The 23853-nt window shown below is 41.5% G+C and overlaps 1 protein-coding gene across 3 annotated transcripts in view; it reads right to left on the reverse strand.

Moving 5' to 3' along the window:
- LOC127659167 (serine/threonine-protein kinase BRSK2) overlaps positions 1–23853 on the reverse strand; it is a 201318-nt gene that overhangs the window by 12898 nt on the left and 164567 nt on the right. For 2 of the 3 annotated variants that reach the window (XM_052148851.1, XM_052148843.1), the window contains exons 9-16: positions 23355–23386; positions 22439–22603; positions 21490–21587; positions 19910–20060; positions 8427–8495; positions 6619–6679; positions 3396–4062; positions 2000–2048 (exon numbers count right to left, since the gene is read on the reverse strand). In XM_052148851.1, coding sequence (XP_052004811.1) covers positions 2000–2048; positions 3396–4062; positions 6619–6679; positions 8427–8495; positions 19910–20060; positions 21490–21587; positions 22439–22603; positions 23355–23386 — 1292 coding nt within the window. The remainder of the gene's footprint in view (positions 1–1999; positions 2049–3395; positions 4063–6618; positions 6680–8426; positions 8496–19909; positions 20061–21489; positions 21588–22438; positions 22604–23354; positions 23387–23853) is intronic. The other variant, XM_052148861.1, reaches the window with a different exon arrangement.

A 23853-nucleotide genomic window follows, 5' to 3' on the forward strand; every position in this document is an offset into this window, starting at 1 on the left:
ATACCAATTACCTTCCGAAAGAGCAAAGTCTGTACATTATTCCAAACTTTTGGCCACCAGTGTGTGTATATATATATATATATATATATTATGAGCTCACTGATGGCTGATTCGCTGAGAAAGTGAATCTGATTTAAACCCTAGCTGTGCCAGAAAACACATATATAGGAAATAGTGAATGAGTGAAAAAGTGAGCCATTTTGGACACAGCTCAGTTTTTTTTAAGGTGATTCATGAAAAAGACCATATTCAAAAGAGTCATTGGTAATGACTGGGTTTGTTAATGTGTGCAGTAAGCTCATCACAACAGAACAGGTGAAAAGAACCATGAGACACACTGATGCACGCTCTAAAGATGTATTCAAGATATCTGACGAAACCACATATGAACGCACACAACCTGACTGTCGCCAGTAGCAACTAGATTTTAAATTATTGTCGCAATCAATAATTTTTGGTCCCATTTGTGACCATTTTAATCGCAGTCTGGATCCCTGCACATAGGTTGCATATTAATTGCAATGGGCATTAAATCCCTACCTCAACATGGAGGGAAAAATCTTTCATCCTCCACAATATTCATTTGCCAGTGGACTATGGCTTTCCACTTTCCTACAGCAATCGTGAAGCTGTGCTTATGATTCACGTCAAAGCAGCAACACCAGCATCGTGCACCACTTTAAACTCCATGAAAAGCGCTTGCAAACAAAAATGTCTCATTCTGCGTTTTTTTGATTATTAAGTTTTGGTGTATTTTAATTAAAACGTGCCTTATAATGGCTGAAAAACACTTGATTTCCATAAGTCCTTGTTTTGTATCAAATAGTGTTAAGAGCTCCTTTCTCCATCATTTTATCATAGACAGGGAAGCACTCTCAGAGATTATTTTATTTACTGAGATAATAACCTCTGTGGCTCTATCATTGGATAGCGGATATGAACGGTCATCTAGCGTGTTAAGACAGTTCCGCCCACATTCTGCTGTTTTATGCTAAGCTTGTAGGCTCTCTTTGTAGAAGGGCTCTGGTGCTGTGATGTGTGCCTCAGTGTAATGACTCCGGGTGGACACATTACAAAGTTTCACCCTTCACACCAGTATTTATGCTGTTTTAACAGTAAATGCGTTAATCGTGATTAAGAAAAATGAACGTGTTAAAATGTTTTAATTAATCGCATGCGTTAATGTGTTAATTCTGACAGCTCTAAATTAAATCAATACTTTTTACTTGACACAATTTGAAAACTAAGATGTAGTGCACAGATTTACTAATCTCAGTTAGAGCAGACATTGCACATATAGTACATGACAGACGTTTGTAATCATACAGGATTAGTTTACAATTTAAAAGCCTGAGGCCACCAATGTCTGAAGGAGGCAAAATAAAAAGTTGCTGGTTTCTAAAACATTTCAAGGCCAGTGTTTGCAAATTGAGTTCTGGCATATGACTTATTTCTCAAACCTGCTGGGTTTTCATCATAGGCACTGGCTATCTCAGCCATCTTTGTGCCAGCTCAACATATTGCACCACTACTCCACCAAGAATTAAAAAATGGTAAAGAAAAAAGTGGAAAAACGCCCCAGAAAGTACATTTCTGCTTTGGTGCTGCTCTATAAGTAAAACACTTATTCATAAGGAACTGTTTCCTGATAATGTCTTTAGGAACAAACCAATGGGGCCAAGAACAAAGTTTGGACCACCCCATTAACTTAAGCATTTCAACTCATAATACAGATTTTATTTAGGGAAAATGTAAGTGCAAAAAGCCAAAGTTAAGTGTCTTAATTATGCAAGCTTTAATTGAGAATTTGAAATGTAGCTCTGCACAGCCCAGGAAATTCATGATGTGAAGCATTTAGTCCCACACATAGTAAAATAATGTGTATTGAAGCATCATTTTAATTTAGATATAACTGAGTATTATTATTTTAATGTTCAGTTAACACTCTATTTAATAGAACTGCAAATTGTGATAATATTAGAGAATGGTGATTGCTTACTCAGGGGAAGACTCTGGTGTTAGGCTGGACATTTCCTCTTGTGTGGGAACTGGAGAGAAACAAAGCACACAATCCTCAGTGGAATAAAAACAGTGCATCATACTCTATATCCAAAGAGATTAGGCATTCGCAACCTGAGGAAGGGAATGCTGATTAACCGCTGCTAATTACTCCAAACCTGCAGAGATTAAGAGTAATTCAACTCCCCCTGCTATCAGCTGATCTGATCCTCTCCCAGGTAGAAGCAGGAAAGAGGAACAGCCGGAGGTAAGGGGAGACACTTGTGCAGTTTTCATTATCATTACTAGATATAGTCTCAGATAGAGCTGATAATAGAATATCCTCCATTTTATTACCCAGCGATCTATAAAATCAGTCCTTAGATATCCCTTGTTAAGAGGGGAATATCAAATGAAAACTGCAATAAAAAGGAATTAGAAAGCATCATTCTTTCTTCTAAATACTATCTATATGCATATAGGCTTGGATGCATTACTTTCAGCCTGATCTAGGATATTATTGCTTAAAAGCCACACATAACTAGGTCTTAATTTAGGCTTATCTCATGAACATTGTGACTGTGGCGACATTTTTGCAAAATGACATTATTAGGATTATTGAACATATTGCGATAGTAATGAATTGCCCACTGTGTTGTGCTAAAAGTCAGTTACATTTTCTCTAAAACAGATGCTATTTTAAAGGTTAATGCTCTATCAAGTTTTAAATCAACAAATCTGAGCTCCCTACCCTAAACCCTCAACCTAAACCTAACCGATAGTGTCATAAAATGCAAAAGTGAGATACAAAAATGAGGTTTAATGGTTAATATCTATTGAGTTTAAATCAATGAATCTGAGCTCCCTACCCTAAACCTTAAACCTAAACCTAATCGATAGTGTCATAAAAAGCAAATGCAAGATGGAAAACACATAAGGTAATTACGGTTAATGCTTCGTCAAGTTTTAAATCAACAGCTCCGAGCTCCTTATCCTAAACCTATCCGATACTGTCAAAAAAGCAAATGTGAGATAAAAAGAAAGTGCTGAAGCAACCACAACATTTTGTGGTGCTTCTGTGACCCTTGCATTATATGCCGACTCAATCAGTTGAGCTACCAGGCAATTTGATCTTACTAAAACAAGCTTGTAAATGTAGTTGGTTATGTAATGTTAACATTAAAAGGTATCACCTTACAAGCCATGTGCAATGGCAAAATTTACTTAAAAGTTGTTTTTGTAGTAGCACCTCTAGTGATTTTTTTCCCAGGAAACTTCCACAATACAAGTACAACATGGCACGTACAAATCATTTTGCAAAAATGAAGGTATATAACGTGATTCTATGAGCGCAGGTTGTTTTTATTGAATTTGGATGCCTCCAGCACCATTGGTACCTTGTAGTTTCCTGCGGTGGAAGCGTGGTGAGCCAAGGAAGTTGTTTTTAATGGAATTGAGCCGTGTCCTCCAAGGCAGTCCCCCAATTGAGGGGCTTGGGGGTGGCGTGGGGCTTGGGGTCCCCGCTGGGCTCTCCTTAGGCGTGTGCACCGGCGTTCCTTTTGGAGTTGGCAGAGGGCTCCCCCTGGGGGAGGGGTGGGGCGTAACCTGTATGGTGGGGATAGATTTGCCATTGTGGTCAGTCCCGGCAAGCAGGTGAAGGTGGTGAAGCCGAATGGGCGAAAGGGGAGAAAGTGGAATAGTGAGTTTGGGCGGCACCGTTAGCGGTGGCCGCCGCACTTTAGGGCTGCCGTTTATTGGTGGGGGCAGTGGGTGGCAGGGCGTGGAGGGCATAGAAGGTTCTGATTTGGCTGCTGTTTGCATGGCCATTGCGCTAGGCAGTGGATTTGACCTGGTGGCCTGCAAGGGCTTGTCTGCAACTTTGGGCTTGGCTGGTAGGGTCTGGGTTTTGTTGTTGGGCTGAAGGGCAGCTGTCTTTGGTTGGAAGTTTTTGGGGGAGTGGGGGCCTGTACCATTAAACCGGGACAAAGGAGCATGGATGGGGCTGTGGTTGGGCGACTGTGTCAGTTCTGCGGATTGTGGAGGAACAGCAAACCGCCGCATGGGCTGTAAGAGCGCATGCACAGAGCCAGCAGAATAAAAAGAGCCCAAACACACAAAACACAGCCCCGTAGTTCACAGGCATTATGGCGCAGAGACATACACACCAAGACCAGACATGAAAGGATGGTGAACAAGGCACCGGTGATGAGAGGTGAGGGAGGAAATGCAGAAAGAAAGAAAGAAAGAAAAAAACACATGCCATTAGCACAACCAGCCAAAAGGCAACAAGACAGTGGAAATAAATTGTTCAGCATTACAAGTGTTCTCAAAGCAAAATTTGGCAGCAAAAATTAACAACAAAAAGCTCCGGGTTGCTGTTGTTGGGGCAAAACAAAAAGGTTTTGTCAGCGATGACTAAGCAAGCAGGAAATCTGCACAAGGCATGTGAGCTTTGCTTTAAAAGGACGCTATTGTCGGAATGCATCATATAATTTCCAATCATTTTCATAAAATTGGTAAATATCTCCTATTTTGCTATTAGAAAAGAAATGCTAAGGAAATAAAAAAGTACACAATAATTAAAAGAGCTCTTCAAGACAATAGCGTCACAGTATCAAAATGGCTAGTGAAAGTAAGTGCAATTGACCACTGAACAGAGCATAGAGTACAATGCTGCTGCTTTTGGTATGACATGAGGATGCTGGTGAAACTGGTGAAATTCCCATCTTTTTGAGAGATGTATCAAGTAAATTATGCTGGATGCGGGGGGTAGATACATAAAAGGCCACTTAAAGTAAAAGTGTGATTAGAATCGTTGATGTGAAACCTCATCAAGCATATTATAAAACATCAAATAAGAACAGCAATTGTAGGAGCTATCATACCAAATGCATTAAGAATAGCAAAAATGCATTGAAAAGGATTTTTAATGCTCTTTCATAGCGCAGGGAAGATTCCTCCATGACAAACTTTTAAGTCTATGCCTGGGTGGTAAAATCGAATCTTAGATGAGCTGTATCCAGGAGTTCTTCACAGGCTAATTTAAATTACTTCCACCAAACACTCTACATGAGCCATTTTCATCAGTCAAAGGGCGACACTGCAGAAATTGTGAAAATGTAGAACATTTGAAACCTTAAGAGTATTTGATCAGGCCGGATTCAGATTCAGCTCTGGGCAGAGTCCTGAGGGGACGTCCTTGATATAACTCAAGGACGGCATATTGTGAAGTCTTAGCAGTGGATATATGATCGGTTAGCCTCTTTAAACAAGTCAACTGTAAAATCTGGCTACATCCAGGGCTCCCACTGTTTGTAAGGAATAAGGGATTTTCTAGGGATTTCAACAAGCCATTAGTGACTGAGGAGTCTAATTTTTCAAAGCAACAAGCCTGTGAATTGGGCATAGATTAGCTGTAATTATGCAAAGCATTATAGATTGGGCTAGAAGTAGTAACGATGAGTGCGTCAGAAGGGACAGGCAGCAATTTTGCTGTATTTTTAGAGCTTTAGGTGATATATAGTGTGCTGTCTTGTTTAATGTAACTAAGATTATGATTAGTGTTAATGTTCTACAGTACATATCATTACTAAAGCAATGCAAATTGACATCTGTACATCACTAACAATTCTGAGACATAATCTTTTGTTTTGTCTTATATAATCTACTGTATGCTACGGAAGCCCTGAAACACAAAGTGAAAAAAAAAAAATCACTAGGTGAGGTTGGTACCACATGCTAATTGTTAGCTAGCAAGAAAAAACGTTTTTATTATTTGTTGCTTATTGAGAAGAAAACAATTCAGAGAGAGAGAGAGCGAGAGAGAAAAGATTTTAGAGAAAAAATACATTTCAGAGAGAAAAAAATCAGCGGTTAAAGATGGATGGATGGAAAAACATCAGATGACATTTTGAAAATTATTATTATAATTTATTTATTTTTTCAGAGAGAAAAAAAAATACGGGGAGAGAGAGAAATTGTAGGACAGGAAGGCATTGAGACACCAAAATAAAATTCACCTGGTGATTTTCTTTTTTTTCTTTTTGCTGTTCAGGGCTTCCATGGTATGCATACATGGGCCCCAAAAGTATTTAGACACTCAAGCAACACTTAATAATGAATGAATGTCTTTGCAATTGAAACAAAAAATCTAACAAATGGACAAACAAAAGCAGAACATTGCCGAAAAAAAGGTTGTTAGTTTTTAAATCATAAACCAATATATAGATTGTTTACAATTAAGACAATACTTATTTGGAGACTTTCTGGGTGACTTCATACGTCCACTAAAAATGTCCTTAAGAACAGTTGGTTAAAAGGAATCATAGATATGGCTAAGAAAAGTGAAGTTCTGAGAAAAGGTCCAGGATCATTTGCTTGCAGATGTCAATTGGTTTTTAAACTGTATCTAAATCAAGTGACTCCTTTAGTGTCCAAAAGCATCCAATTAATTTTGGCAGCCACTGTATATTTTGAATGCATAATAAATGCCTGACATTGAATGCATATAGATGCCACACCTTCAGAAGAAAGTCTATCAAGAGAACAGCTGTCTATGGATTGTAACGGCATCAAACTTGCTGAGTGAAGTGAATGAGTAAGTTTGGATTGGGGGCTTACCCGAGGACTGCTGAGGGGACTAGTGGACAGACCAGAAGATGCTCCACTGATGGACCGGGACCTAGAGTTACACAGCATAGATTAATAAACATTATTAATATATATACTGTACAGTAGCACACCCCTGTAAACCTACAGAACATGCCAGTTGAGAGAATGTGTGGATGAAACATGTTTAATCAACTGAGTTTGCAGACCATATGTTTCACTAATAAAAACATAATTTCTCTTAATTATGTAAACTTTCGACATAAGTCTATAAGCCTTTTTCTATAATTGTATTTGTTTCAGTTTATATTGAGCAATTCATCATTATTTGTTCCAAGCATGCAAAAGGTCATCCCTAACCATTTTTTAAGGTTAGGTATGAAATAGATGTTGTTTTTTTATGATTTCTTCTGAACTTCATAGTGCAATAGATGGTGAGCTTCATTGATTAACTCCAATAAATTAATCAGATTTAATTGACCATGGACACAATGGGTTTTGTCATCAAGGCAAATTGAAACTGTAAATCATCCTTAAAGGTTTCAACATTTAGGCTCACACAGGGAAGGATTTGATCCATAAACTAATCAATTGCCTTTGCTAATGCTACTTAAATGAGAATTATGCGATGGTCTCAAATTGTCTTTGATTATCCAAGCGTAGAAATCATAACAGCAAAAACAACATGCCCTGATTCAGTGGAATGCTGATGGTAATTATGTGCCTCCTGCATTTAATATAGATAATTGGCTTGTAGTAACCAAACACAGTGTAAGGGAGAGAGTTTAGACTTTATAAGTGTAATAAATGACTATGGCATAAAGTGGTTAATGGAAAGAAAGATCAGTCACTAGAGGCCAGTAACTACAGTATATAAGGAAATATTTAAACTGTTAACACAATGTACAGTTTTTGCGATTATTATATTTGTAGAACATCATTAAGATTTTACAAGAAAGAGGCTATGACTTCATTAAGTCATAAGTGGCTGTAAAAATGCTGCATAGATTGGTATAAAAGATGCAGGGGAGCTTTTGAATATATTATATAATCCATTCAATTTCATATCAAATATTCAAATGCGTAAACAGGTGAAGAAGAAAGACAAATTTGATATATCAGTTTGTCAGTAAAACATTTTTGTTTCTAGTGCCTGATTCAGTGAACCTCTACACAATGTATTGATTAAATATCAAAAATCAAAAAAATATTCAGGGCCTGTCAAAGTGTTATTATTTGGCTGGTAGACTGAACAGGCTCTGAATGTGCAAATTAATTAGAAGTAGGCTGTAAAATATCCAAAAATCTGTTAACTCAAGGTTAAGAAAACAAATGCTTGAACAGATTAACACAAACAATAAGATAACCACTCTCTTTCACCTATGCATTACTGTTAGAAAAACAAACAATGACGGGTGAAGGGGGAGAAGCATGAAGGCAAAACGAGAGCAAGGGGAAGAAAAATTAACAATTTGAGATCCACCAAGGGACAAAAATGCCAGACATCAAAGAAACATGAAAGGCAAAGTAAGTGAGATAAGATGCTTTTGATGTGTGTAGAGAGAGCCAGAGGGCCGCTTATTTACCAAAACTCAGAGGCCAAACAAGGAGGAAAAAACTCTTATTTACACATATGACCTCTACTTTACTTTTTCTTCTTTTTTTTTAAATCAAGCTCAACTCTTAAGATCTTAAATGTCAGTGGTTGAAATAAAAAGGCCTGTGCTCTCTGTGGCAGCAACAAGTACTATAGATGTTTTGAGTATTAAAAACCCCACTGCATCTTCAGGTCAGAACAAAAGCATGGCAGTGGTTTATACCTCTCCTCCTTGCTTTGCCGTAAAGGGTGGGCATCTGAGATATCCAAGCTTTTACTGAAAACAGATTTACTACAGTAAGAGAGAGTAAAGTTAGAGTAAAGTTACAAATATAATAATGGAGTTGGGCCAAAGCATCTACACAGGGAAAGGACACCGTTCTGATGAAATGGATCACAATGGACATGGAAAAAAGTAAATTTGTAGAGAATTTGTAACAAAAACTTGCATAGATACAGAAAAAAAATTATAGGCAGATTAGCAACTTCCCATTCCCATTACATCCCCCGGAATTAAAAGTGAGAATACAGATTTTACCATATGGCACATTTAGAAAGCGACTTGACTAGCCGAGAAGCTGATTGAAAAAGAATAAAACTTTCTGTCATTGAAATCTTTGCTTTCTGTTTGCCCAAAATTAGTTGAGCTCATTATAGGGTTCCCACACAGTTTGACAAATGCATTAACCTCTTCAACTCTGGGGCATTTTTTTGCTGCCCCCTGCAATTTTTCACACTCAAATTTAAAAGCTTACCATTTACACATGCTGTGGACTAATTGCCAAAAATTTTTATAATTGCTTCAGAATTATTAGGGCCCAAGCCTTGAAAAGGCAAGGCCCTATTGTTTTCGTTAGGATTAATATTATTATTTTTTTTACGACTATTGGGGCACTTTTGGGGCTCTTAACGTGCTCGAAAACTCTTGAAACTTTGCACGCGGGTCAGAACCCGCGGCCATTAGGGCCGGGCTGAAGCTGGTACCCGGGCGTGGCAGGGGGGCTCGACGGCGCCCCCTGGAACGGGGTGCGAAAACTTGGTCCATAAATCAAACACGCTTGCATGTAATAATATGAAACTCGGTACACATATAGATCTCATCGTTTCATATATCCTTCATACATTTTACTTTTTACCTCAGCCCAACAGGAAATCGTCTATTTAGGGTTTTTTGGAAAACGCATGCAATGGAATTTGAAATACTCCTCCTAGAGAATTCCACCTATCACCACGAAACTTGGTCAGCATGAAGTCAAGACATTGAGGATGAAAAATTGCCGGCGGATTTTTTATATGTCGAACGGTTTCGCCGTGGCGAGGAAACGAAATGATGGCGCGAAAAGAGAAACAGGAAGTGTGTTATAACTTCTGCATACATTAATTGATGTCGATGAAACTTCAGCAGTGTGTTCGCTGTAAGAGGCCGATCGCATGGATGTGACTATTGTGAGTCAAAGTTATAGCGCCACCAACTGGCAGAAGGAAGTGTGTCACTTTCACAATGCTTTGAAATCACCCTCTTATTTTTACCCGATTTACTTAAAACTTTAGGTGTATAATGTAAACACACGGCAGATGTAGACATGTGAAAGGATTATTGATATCTTTGATACTGTTGCCGCGGCAACACTTCAAACTCGAATATTCTTTTTGATGCTTTTGAGACTCTTAGCATACTTGAAATTGCATGAAACTCGACAGACACATCACATTTATTAGCCAGTAGACATGTGCAAAGTTTCAGAAACGGGCGTGGTGCAGGGGCTCAGTAGCGCCACCTTTTGACAAAAGTGGGGGTTGCTTTACACTTTGACCCACAGTCACAAAACTCAGCAATTATATTGTTCTCATCGAGCCGGACAACTTTCTAATTTACAGTCATTAGCTCAGACCAACAGAAAGTCAGATATTTTGGTTTGAATGTGGATGTTTTGGAGAATTTTCTCTGCCTCTCTCACTGACCCTACGTCTCTCTGTGTCTGGGGGGGAGGGGGGTAATTTGGCTGTTGAATGAGAATGCTTTTATTTTGGTTTTTCAAGGTTTTGGGGCCCTTAACGTGCTCGAAAACTCTTGAAACTTTGCACACGGGTCGGAACCCACGGCCATCAGGGCCGGGCCGAAGATGGTACCCGGGCGTGGCAGGGGGGCTCGACAGCGCCCCCTGGAATGGGATTCGAACACTTGTCCATATATCAAACATGCTTGCATGTAATAATATGAAACTCGGTACACTTGTAGATCTCATCGGGCCGAACAACTTTCGTGCTCTAAGTTTTACGCCAGCCCAACAGGAAGTCGGCTATTATGGGTTGTTTGGAAACACGTGCTCTGGAATTATATATATTCCTCCTAGAGAATGAATCCAATCGCCACTAAACTCGGTCGGCATGAAGTCAAGACATTGAGGATGCTACATACCGGACGGATTTTTGATATCTCGAACGGTTTGGCCGTGGTGAGGAAATTGATTTATGACTAAAAAAGGACACATGAAGTGTGTTATAACTTAGTTAGTTCTATCTGCAGTTACAAAACTCGGCGTGTATATTGTTCTCGTCAAGCCGAACAACTTTCTAATTTACAGTCATTAGCTCCGACCAACAGAAAGTCAGATATTGTGGTTTGAATGTGGATTTCTTGGAATTTTTCTCTCTCTGACAGACAGAGTGGTGACTCCTCCTGCTCTGTGTTTTTTCTCTCTCTCTGTCTCTCTCTGACAACCTGCCCCCTGCCAATTCTGTGTGTTTCTGGGGAGTGGAGGGGGGGGGGGATTTCTCTGTTGGGTGAGATTTGCATTAAGATGTTGTTTTTCAAGGTTTCCGGGACTTTTGGGGCCCTTAACGTACTCAAAAACTCTTGAAACTTTGCACACAGGTCAGAACCCGCAGCCATCAGGGCCGGGCTGAATCTGGTACCCGGGCGTGGCAGGGGGGCTCGACAGCACCCCCTTGAACGGGGTCCGAACACTTGTCCATATATCAAACATGCTTGCATGTAATAATATGAAACTCGGTACACTTATAGATCTCATCAGGCCGAACAACATTCGTGCTCTAAGTTTTACGCCAGCCCAACAGGAAGTCGGCTATTATGGGTTGTTTGGAAACACATGCTCTGGAATTATATATATTCCTCCCAGAGAATTAATCCAATCACCACCAATCTCAGTCAGCATGAAGTCAAGACATTGAGGATGCTACATTGCGGACGGATTTTTGATATCTCTAATGTTTTGGCCATGGCGAGGAAATTAATTTATGACTAAAAAAGGACACAAAGTGTGTTATAACTTAGTTAGTTCTATCTACAGTTACAAAACTCTGTGTGTATATTGTTCTCGTCAAGCCGAACAACTTTCTAATTTACAGTCATTAGCTCCGACCAACAGAAAGTCAGATATTTTGGTTTGAATGTGGAACACATTGCAAATTAATCTTTGAAGCTCCAGAAAGCACATAAAGGCAGCATAAAAGCAATCCATACGACTCCATTGGTATAATTCATAATTCCCGCAGTGTACTTGCTTGTTATATTAGCTACTACAAAATATATAAATACATTTACTATCTTAACTTTAATGATGTACTTAACATAATGATAAATAATCTTAAAATATTATATCGTATGCTATGTATTGTGAATACACCCATGTTAAACATAAAAATGTACTTCCATTGCATATCATAGGAACACATAAGCGTAAATTATAATTACATTAATAAACCTGTACAAAGACCTCCAGATAAATACTGGCCTTCTGGATTAACATATTTAAGTGCTGCAAAAGATATTGACCTATGACATCCTATGACATTAAAAATTATTCTACATTTGAATTACCTCATAGATGTGACTATTGTGGTTCACGGTCATAGATCCTGTCCCAGATGGCACACTTCATATGAATTTTCAGTCTTGTGTACTTATTTCATGTGTCCATTAACTCCATGAGACCGTAGGGTGTCTACTTTTTCATTTTAGGTATCAGAAGGGTGCTCGCGCATACTTTGTGGTTGATATGTGCCCTCGATGCGCACTTTTGCAGAGCCCATACTGATGCAAGCTCTACAGCACACATCTTCTCGACAGTCAAAGCGAGGTTATGTTATTGCCCATCGTGCACAGCAACCCTAAAGGCACGGGGGTGGCGGTGCCACCGGCTTGGGCCCGCCATCGCTGCTTGCAGCTATATTTATAATTGTTATTGTTGTTGTCCTAACTTTGTAAGTATGTAATTCTGGTTCCCTATCGAGAGGTTTCTCCTATTGCGTAAGTAGCTTACGCTATGGGAAAACTCCGTTTCTCGAGAAATATTGAAGTCTTTATGTAAAACGCATTGCAGCTGCACAGCAGACAGTAATGAGCGAGGCAGCTTGGTCATTGGCTGTGCTGCGGCAACTGCTCAAACCAATGACGGGGTGACTCTGAATGCACGACCAATGGGCGCGCGCCTGGCGTTCGCGCGCTCAGAGCCCGCCGAAATTAGCATAGCCAGGCTATATAATGGGCACCCCGTCATACGAGTTCCTTTAGATTTAATCTCCTTCAGCGAAGACCTCCTCTTCGCTGGATCCTCCGGATTGTTGGAGTCTTTCGCCCGCCGTTGACAAGCCTACAGCAGGACTGCTAAGAGGATGCCGGCGCCTTCAGCCGCCTTCGAAGCCTTCTGCTACGCCATCTGGCGCGCATCACTATATCCTTTTTACTAAGCTACTTTGCAAGTGTTCGCCTTTGCGACACTTTTTGTATTTAGTAAAAGAGCAAATTCGAGGCGTTGTTCCAAATGCCTTCGACCTGCGCCTCGTGCAGAGGCCTTCTTCCTGACAGGGACCGTCACATTATCTGCACTCGCTGCCTGGGACCTGACCACGCAGAAGCTGCTTTCACTCGAGGCGGATGCCCCGAATGTGACTCCCTGGGCCTCAAAAAGCCACGCGCTCGCTTCGCCGCCTTCGCCGCGAACGAGCCTGCTACCACCGTGCTGCCGTCCCCTCTGATCGAGCCACGCAAGAAAAAGCGCCGCTCACGGAGGCCGCCAGAGCACGCGGACTTCAGTGACGTCACGTCTCCCCGCGTGCTTCACCACCACCCGAGAACTCCCCGCCGCCAGTAACCAATTTACGCAGACGGACCAGCACCCCTCCAACAGAGCGGTGGGTCTCATCTCGTTCGGCGCACCAGGGGACGACGGTGAAAAGGATGACAGCCTTTCCAATTGGCGCTGCATCCGACGACTGGCCGGGCTCGGCCTTCGACCCCGCGCCGTCGACATTAGCGGACACGAGCACGGGCACCAGCACGGTAAGAGAGTTCGCTGAACGCTTCACTGCAGCGAGCAAAACGTGTAAAACATTACTCAGTCCCCTTACAGGCGGCTGGAAATGTCTGTACAGCAGTCAATGGGCTAGTCACAGAACTCGCTCACCTGCAATCAAACGCCGTTTTAATGGCAACACACAGAAATCACAAGAGTCAATTTTCTGCCTGTGTCACTAAGGGGTCACGTGTCCACACTAAAGTGCTCACTCCCACATATCAATACTGTCCAAACAGTGCCGAATACTTTCCCAGCTCGAGCTGGACGCCCCATAAATGTAGATTGTGTGCCTATTGTCATGTATGCACCACTACACACAAGCACTGTTCCCACAGTTATAAACACTTCCCCAGTAAAAGCGGGAAATACTATAAATGTAGCACGCGTGCCTGCTGTCCTGCACGCACCCCTACACACAAACACTATATGCATGGCCAAAAACCCCGCCGCTAACGGGAGGCTTTATGAAAGTGGCGCGCGTGCCTACTACAGTAGATGCACCCCACCCATAAGCGCTGCACATACATTTTGCCGGTGGGGCCCATACGTCACTGCGACATGCCCCCAGCCAACATTCAGCCCATATCTGTGCGAGCAAAAGCCTGGGAAAAAATCCCCGACATGCCAAAATGGGTTTTGAACATAATAAAACACGGTTACTCACTTCAAATCGCTCGCAGACCACCCCGCTTTTCAGCGGTGGTCGAGACGAAAGAGAGGAAAGATGTGTCACATGTTCTACGCACCGAGGTGCTCAAACTGATAGAGAAGGGCGCTATAGAAACTGTTCCTCCCTCTATGAGCGAGGCGAGGCCACCGTCCTTTTTCGGGACGAGAAAATGGCGGCTGTAAAAAGGACAGCCGCCATTTTCTCGTCCCGAAAAAGGACGGTGGCCTCCGCCCCATCCTAGATCTCAGACATCTGAACAAAGCTTTAAAGGGGTCATGACATGAGAAACCAAATTTGCCTTGATCTTTTGGTATATAAGAGGTCTTTGTATCATTAAAACGTCCTGCAAGTTTAATATTTTAAGACGTCCTCCCCATTCTAAACGAATCATTTATTTAATCAAGCTCAAAATACAGCTCGTTCTGGATTCATGGTTAGAAGTGACGTGTCGGTTAGAAGTGACGTAACAGCGTTTGCATATGACCGCCTCCAGCACAAGATAACTACGCTTTAAGCGCCAAGACAGCTACGCTCATTTCAGTATCGCCGTCGCCTCACAAGTGTTCAGTCGATGGACAGCGAGCTCTGACAGAGACTACTTGTGCACAGGAAAATTACGATGCCACACAGATGTGCTGTTCCTGGCTGTGGTCAAACAAAACCTCTGAATAAGCTGCCGAAAGATCCAGACGTCAGGGAAAAATGGATGCAGTTTATTTTTTGCGGACGTTCCAGTCACGGCAGTGTTAACTTAAGCGTTTGTTCTGTACATTTTAAGGATGACTGTTTTGAGAACAAATCTCAATATGATGCTGGCTTTGCCAGAAAACTGTTGCTCAAAGATAAGTCCGTGCCGACTATTCTGGGAACAACGACGACGCAAAACTGTAAGTAATCTATTTTAAACTTTAAACTACTTTTTAAAGCGCAATTTCATTCATTATGAATAATCACAGTGTTTTTACTTAGTTTACTTGCATATTGTTCTGGCTGGAGGCGTCAATAATTGATACATAGGCACTGACGTTAGCCAATCATAACAGTGGGCGTTAACACTGAATTCTTAAATGGAAAACGCCCCCAAAACAGACTGTTTGAATCAGAGGATGAGAAACAGGGTGGGAAAAGGTCATAAATCACTAGATTTTAAAAGTTTTTCTTAAAAAAAAATATATTAATACTATAATTGCACCTAAGGGAACATAATAATACAATAAAAAAAAACCATGTCATGACCCCTTTAATGATTCGCTCGTTCAGAATGTTAACAACCAAACATATCCTCGCGCAAGTTCGCCCCGGGGATTGGTTTCTATCAGTGGATTTGAAAGACGCTTACTTTCACATTCTGATAGTGCCTCATCACAGGCCTTTTCTGAGATTCGCTTTCGAGGGACAGTCATACCAGTACACAGTACTACCATTCGGCCTATCATTGGCCCCCCGTACATTCACGAAATGTATGGACGTGGCACTTTCCCCCCGAGACAGCGGGGACTGCGAATACTGAATTACCTCGACGATTGGCTAATCATAGCACAATCAGAGGGTCAGTTAACGACGCACATATCTTGGATTATCAGCCATCTAGAATGCCTGGGTCTGAGAATCAATTTTGCAAAGAGCGTGCTATCCCCCAGCCAGAATATCTCTTTTCTGGGAATAGTGCTAGACTCAGTGCAGATGACAGCGCGCCTCTCATCAGAGCGCGCGCTCTCTATTTGACGCCTTGCAACATCATTCAGAACGGGCACACACGCCCCCGTCAAACGATTTCAAAGAATGCTCGGTCTCATGGCCTCGGCATCAGCGGTACTCCAGCTAGGATTGTTGCACATGCGTCCTCTCCAGCGCTGGCTCAAGAGCCGTGTCCCCACTCACGTGTGGTGCTCGGGACACTTTTTGATCAGAGCAAATCACGGCTGTATAAAAGCCCTGACGCCCTGGAAAGCCGTCAACTGGTATCAAACCGGCGTGAGTCTGGGCGTAAATACGCGGAGAAAAATGATCATGACAGATGCCTCCAAAATAGGATGGGGGGCCCTTTACGAGGGCAGGCCTGTATCTGGCTTTTGGTCAAACCCAGAAAAGCGCCTACATATAAACTGTATGGAAATGAAAGCGGTCGCCTTGGCTCTCAGAGCCCTGCTTCCGTACCTGAAAAACGAACACGTCCTGGTCTGAACAGACAACATGACGGTAGTTTCGTATATAAATCGCCAGGGTGGACTCAGGTCGAGCTCCCTGCACACTATGGCCAGGGAGCTCATCTTATGGTCACAACACCACCTGCGCTCGCTGAGAGCAGCGCATGTGCCAGGCGCCCTGAACCAGGGAGCAGACATGCTGTCCAGAGACAAGGTTCTCCCAGGAGAATGGTCTCTCCACCCCCTGACGGTTCAGTGGTTATGGCAAAACTTTGGCGAGGCAGAGGTCGACCTCTTCGCCTCCAGGGAAAACGCGCAATGCCCCCTTTTCTTCTCAAAGAGCACGGACACGCTCGCCCAAGTCTGGCCGAGCCGCCCCTTGTATGCTTTTCCCCCGATCACGATGCTACCTCAGGTCATCAGTCGGATCAGGGAAGTGAGATGTGCAGTGCTCCTGGTAGCCCCACTCTGGAACAACCAAACGTGGTTTCCAGAACTGATGCAGATGATGCAATCTGCCCCATGGCCGATTCCGTTGAGGCTAGACCTCCTCAGGCAGGCCAACGGGATGATTCTTCATCCCCGCCCCGATCTGTGGGCCCTCCATGCATGGCCCCTCAACGGGTTCCCAAGAACCTCCCCAGTGGAGTTTTGAGAACCATCACTGAACCCTCTACGAGGCGCTTATATGCCCAAAAGTGGAAAGTGTTCAGTGACTGGTGTGATACCAAGAGCTTGAACCCCAAATCGTGCGAGATACCAAGTGTACTCGCCTTTTTTGCAAGAGCTGCTGGAGGCGGGCCGCACACCCTCCACGCTCAAAGTCTATGTGGCTGCCATAGCGGCGTCACACATTCCTGATAAAGGACGTTCATTAGGGAAAAACAACCTAATCATTCGTTTCCTAAGAGGCTTAGGAGGATGAACCCTCCTCGCCCCCTCGGTGCCGATCTGGGACCTGGCCACGGTCCTGGACGCACTCAAGAGTGCCCCGTTCGAACCTCTCCGAACCGTGCACCTTAAACAGCTCTCGCTCAAAACTGCGCTCTTGCTGGCTCGCCTCAGTCAAGAGAGTGGGCTGACCTGCACGCACTGTCATCAAGCTGCTTGCCTGGAATTTGGACCTAACGACTGCAGAGTTGTCCTTAGGCCAAAGCACGGGTATATTCCTAAAGTGCTCTCCACACCCTTCAGAGCACAGGTGATATCTCTGGCAGCGCTATCGTCCCCAGCAGACGAAAGCGACGCTAATTTTCTCTGCCCGGTCAGGGTGCTCAGAGTATATTTAGAACGTTCTGCCCTGTTCAGACAGACGGAACAATTATTCGTATGCTTTGGCGGCCGCACTAAAGGTCTCGCAGTCTCAAAGCAAAGAATATCGCGCTGGATAGTGGATGCTATAGCTTAGCTTATGAAGCCAAGGGCCTTCAATGCCCCTTAGGCGTCAGAGCTCACTCTACGAGGAGCATGGCCTCCTCGTGGGCTTGGTCGAGTGGGATACCCATTGAAGATATTTGTGCGGCGGCGGGCTGGGCCTCGCCTTCGACATTTATCAGGTTTTATAATCTACAGGTCCCCTCATTGCATTCCAACATTCTATCAGCCTGACTGTAGAATGGACTGGAGTATGTATATGCTGAGCATTATCTCCTCCCTTATAAGGTCCGTCTCTGACGGATTTTTTATGGATATCAGTACATAGAAAAAATGCATTCCAACATTCTATCAGCCTGACTGTAGAATGGACTGGAGTATGTATATGCTGAGCATTATCTCCTTCTAAGCTACTTACGCAATAGGAGAGACCTCTCGATAGGGAACGACTCGGTTACTAACGTAACCTTGATTCCCTGAGAGGTGGGAACGATTATTGCGTAAGCTGCCGTGCTTGTGCTTGGTCAGTTCGCTTCAGTCGATTGAACCTAAAGGAACTCGTATGACGGGGTGCCCATTATATAGCCTGGCTATGCTAATTTCGGCGGGCTCTGAGCCGTGAACACGGCAGCGCCCATTGGTCGCGCGTTCAGAGTCGCCCCGTCATTGGTTCGAGCAGTTGCCGCAGCACAGCCAATGACCGAGCTGCCTCGCTCATTACTGTCTGCTGTACAGCTGCAATGCGTTTTACATAAAGACTTCAATATTTCTCGAGAAACGGAGTTTTCCCATAGCGTAAGCTACTTACGCAATACTCGTCCCCTCCTCTCAGGGAACCGAGGTTACGTTAGTAACCGAGTCATTTTGTTCACGCCATCTCCCTCCAAACATTCTTATTTTATTCCAGAAGATGGCAGCAAGTACTATAAAAAAGATTTCCTCCATCGCATTCCATCTCAAAATGCCGATCTGAAATATAGGTGGCACTCTTATGCATTTTAGGCCTCACAGATGTGCTTGTTCATAGACATTTAGTCTCATTTTCAGTTCATGCACCACCACCATTGTTTCATTTAATATCTCGGCCTCCAAGTGGACTAGAAGCTCAAACTAGTCATTTGAAAGCTCAGATTTCCACCTTTGTGATTATGTATAACAATTTATCATTAATAGTCGATAGCTTATATTTACGATGATTTGTTTAGCAGGCTTTTCCTGCTGGACCACATATTTTATTCTGAATGTCTAAAATATAACATTTGATTCTTCAAACAAGCAAGCTCACAGACAAGTAAAAAATGGCACATTTTTTAAAACATGCCTAGGGTAAAAGCAGATTATTTTTTTAGCTATTTGAGGCTTACAGAAGCAGTGATTCGGCGCACAAGAGATGTTTGTAATGTATTTGACATGTTTCAAATATCATATTTCTCTTTGTGATTCTTTTAATATAATTAAACTGTGGTATTAGTGCAACAATAATAAACTGCACAGTCACTTTTGAGAGAATGATAGCTTTCATTTGATACATGATCTGTTTTATATTCATAATAATATTTCCACCACATGAACTTCAGATGGCGCTGATTTGTGACGTGAATGTTTTCAGGCCTTATTTTGTCATTTTGTGTAACGTAAATGCAGAAGTGATGGTGATTTAAGTTCAGATTCTAAAATGATACCACTGATGCCTGAGTTATGTATTTGGAGACTTGAACGTTTTAAGCACAAACTTTTTTCGTGACATAGCGACCCCTTTTGAACTCACCAGCGAGTTTGCAGAGTTGAAGAGGTTAAAAAACATTTTATCGAGATTGTACATGCACAAAGCAATTTCTAGACAATGGCTAGAAATTAGCCAATATAAATTGTATTTTCACCATTTACAACACTTTTTAATTTTTAAGATTCTAATAATTTTCATGAGTTTTCAGGCTTGGGAATCACCATTTTAAAATAACCTGATATTTCCAAGTTTTCCATGATATTGGGAACCCCCGTCATTAATCTAATTTCTTCTGTAAACTCTGAAATTCATTTGGAATTTCCAAAATGTTTATTTGTATTTTTAGACAGAACATCATTGTCTTCAACATTTCCTGTAAAGGCTCTACAAAATGTAACATCTTTTCTAGCATTCTGTCAGATTGTAGAGCTTTGTTAATAACAGAGGAAAGAGAGAGACTATTTTCTGTACCTCTGTCCGTGTTGTGCCATGTCAATGGCTCGTCTCACAGGTACAGGCGAACCGCCCTCAGTCACACTCAGCACCTCCATAGATTTGCGCTCTGGCCTCCTCTTGTTGTGCCTTGTCAAGAGTGGAGAGTCCACACGCTTCCTTGGAGGATCTGAGGAGTCCGGGAAATGAGAATAAATGTAATGATCCCTAACACATTAAAACAGCCCATTAAGCCCATAGCGTTCATAATGGAATCATTTTTAAAGTGAATATTTTTCATAATGTGCTCTCAGCACTCCAATATGCCCAACTATATACTTGACGATAACATGAAATCAAAATTGGCCCTATTTAATTTATTAATAGTGCCCCTCTTGGTCTTGTTGTACATGATTCATCAGTGCATGTAATACTAAAGAAAATAACATTCTTATAATCTTTAATTTTGATAAGTGTAATCATTTTCTCTGCCTTTGAAGCAACCTTTCGTTTCTTCTAATGTATCCAAGACCATGAGGGCATGAAAATTACATCAGATAACAGAGATTATAGGGATACTTAACCAAAAATGAAAATTCTCTCATCATTTCCTCACCCTCATGCCATTACAGATGTGATTGATGCTGAACACGATCAGAGATTTTTAGAAGAATATGTTAGCTCAGTAGGTCCATACAACACAACTGAATGGTGGCCCAAACTATGAAGGTTAAATTCATGTCTTCAGAAGAAATATGATGAGAAACAGGTCAATATTTAAGTCCATATTTTCACTATTAATCTCCATTAATAGTTTTATTATTTTTTTCTTTTGTTTTTGGTGATTCACAGTCTTTGTGCATATCGCCACCTACTGGGCAGGAAGGAGAATTTATAGTAAAAAGCCACGGCACACTTTTTCCGAATAAAAACTTTGATGGCACACCATCCCACATAGGCTAACCATCGTCAATATTTTTCCTTTTCAAGAACATGTCTATGTTTTCAGTCCATCTTAGTAGCGTGTTTGCTTGTAATGTTTGAAATTCAGCTATGCAAAAACAAATATATAAATAAAAATAACGTGCTTGCGGACAGGGTCGTAAAAATTCTGTCATAATCTATTATTACCCGTCATTTTAATTTTCATATTTTAATGATAATAAGACATTTACTAGCTTTTATTTTAGTTCACATTTTTAATCACGAATTTACAGGACCAGCCTATAGCAGATTACGCATTTATTTATTTATGAAGAGAACAGAGGAACAACCGAGACACCACACAAAGCAGATGAATGTTTTTTCCCCCCGCAGTGAAAGTGAAGGCCACTAAAACATGACATATGAACAACAAAATATTACAAAAAACAAATACGATTAAAATATTAACAAAAAACACATAAAAAATGAACTGAATAGAACTCAATAGTATGGATTATTTTCATTTTAAGGAAGAGAGCAGCTCAGACACTCTACTAAACTTCACTTTTGGTGTTCCAAGTAGCATATAAAGTCATACAGGTTTTGATCAACAGAGGGTATATAGAGCTAACTATAGAACCGACAGACACTCAGTGAAAAAAAAAAAAAAAAAAAACGGACTGAAACTTTCTTACCAATTTCATTTCTGGGTGGTAGATTCTGATCCTCATGACTGGGATATCTCTCCTTACGGTCCAGCAGAAGGAAGTAGATCATCTTTTCCTGATTGTCACTTGAACAGATTCATAAAGGTTGTTAGGGCCCAGAGGAAACAAATGTGTGTGTGCATGTGCAAACTTCAGAGCTTTAGAATAATCCTTTGCCTTAGCTAATTAATTTAATTAGTTTAAGAGCAAAGAGTACGAAGAGCTCTCCCCTAAAGAGCTAAAAGATCACAGGATATTTCATTAATGATGCACAAAGACATAAAATATCCGACAGGAGACGGAGAGAGTTCAAAAGTCTTCAAATTCTGCCAGCGAGAGGAATTGTGTTGAACATCTCTGCCCCAGACCACACAGTAGGAAGTAAATATTACCAATCTTTGCTGCAGGCACCATATGAATTGTTTAAACACTGGGCAAGAGAAGAGACAGAGGGTCAGATGTTTAAGGAGAGAACGCCCAGGCCATCTAACAGGTGGGTGAACAAAGTGATTGCATACATTGAAGCATGCAGGAGATAATTGTGAGCATGGGAGATGATATACGAGTAGGCTTCTCTAACAGCCTGCAGGCTGATTGCTATACTATAATGTGGGTTTAATAACCCTAGGAAACATGGATGAAAAATAATAATACCCTCAGATATGGTCTCCCAAAGCAAACACAGTCAGGCTTCTTCCAAATCCTGTATTTTCATTGTACAGTTTAACCACAAGGAACAACTTTCTTGGTATCCATAGCACATCAACTTGAAAGAGCTGCTTGGCAAGAGAAAAACCTGTCCCTGACTGAGGTAATTGTGAGGTATATCCCCTCAAATCAGAGTGGGTGCAGTTTTCCATGACATGGCCCATCTTTTTCTACAACCCCTGCACTTCTTTCCTTCCTCTTCCTCTGTTACTTGTTCTTATTTACTCACTCGTCTGACAGCAGGTCTTTCATCAGTTTGTTCTTGTCTCGAAAGCAGCCCAGCGAGTGCATGCTTTCCAACACATCTGGGTCGATGTCCTCAGTAGAGGGTAGGGTGCGGATAGCCACTTTCCGTGGCACTGGCTGTTCTGGTTCTGGCTCATTCTTCCCTCCTCTGTGAAAAGATCCATACATGGAAGATCAGACACAGGAGAACGGAAATAAGCCATGCTTGTTTCTATTTCATTAATTGAGCACATATGTCTATTCTCTCCGGCAAGTGTTGGGATCCTTGCTGGTGGGATAAGTCACAAGCCATGACTAATACAAAAAGTTGAAAAAGTTATACTTGAGGAATGCAGGTTGCAAAATGAAGAAGTTCAAGATTATAAACAGGTATTGCTTGGGGGGGGCATAAACATTGAGTGAAGCCAGCATGCTAGGACATAGAGCTCTTCACTGAAAGCACACATACACACTTGAGCTCTCTCTGCAGCCATGTATGTATTTAGAGAATATACTAGAGGTTGGCCAATAGTGGATTTTGCTGATATCATAACTAAGATAACTAAGGCAGATAACCGATTAATTGGGAGATAGTTTTTAATGGAATATAATTTCATAGAATGTTAAAAAATTCTTAGTCTTTAATTACTATAATGGGAACAGACACAGAATGAAATAAAATCCCAGATACAGTTTATTGTTCAAATCCCTAAAATTCCCAAAATAACCAACAACATAAAAGGTTTGGTTCACACCAGGGACCAGGAGACTTGGCTCCATTACAATGCTCTATATATTTCAGTAAACCAAGTAGTATTTATTTAAAAGATAGAACAAGCACATTGTTAAGCTAAACATTTAAAAAAAGGTTATACAGATTATACAAATAAAAAACAGTACAAACACAAGTTTATACTCACATGTACCATGTGTGCTTCTGTATCTGTTCTAACTGTAAAGAGAAGTGTAAACAACACATTAGCTAAAACATTTATATCATTACAGTATCACACAATCTTTCAGAGAGGACACTACAACAGAACCAAACAAAAAGAGCAGAGCACGACATTAAAAGCATCTCTGAACATCAGGCAGTTTCCTGCTGGCCGCCTCTAATCTCTCTCCATTTTGTCGCATCTTCTGATCTCGCCAGATTTTACTGTAGAAGCTAGAAAGACATGTGCATTAAAGCAGCCCGCTATAGGAGAGCTAATGATTTTGTGCTTGTACATGTATCATCTACAGGGATAGCTTTAAGACTAGCTGAGATCATTCATAATAGTGGTAACCAACAGAATTAACAGAATAAATCACATCTGACTGATGCTACAGTACATTTTTCCTTCTCACATACTTGCTATGCTTGGTGGTCTCCTTTCCCCTAAAAATATTTAGGGGAAAATTAAAACAAGAAATATA

The sequence above is a fragment of the Xyrauchen texanus genome, chromosome 2 (genome assembly GCF_025860055.1).
Source record: "Xyrauchen texanus isolate HMW12.3.18 chromosome 2, RBS_HiC_50CHRs, whole genome shotgun sequence".
Taxonomy (NCBI): domain Eukaryota; kingdom Metazoa; phylum Chordata; class Actinopteri; order Cypriniformes; family Catostomidae; genus Xyrauchen; species Xyrauchen texanus.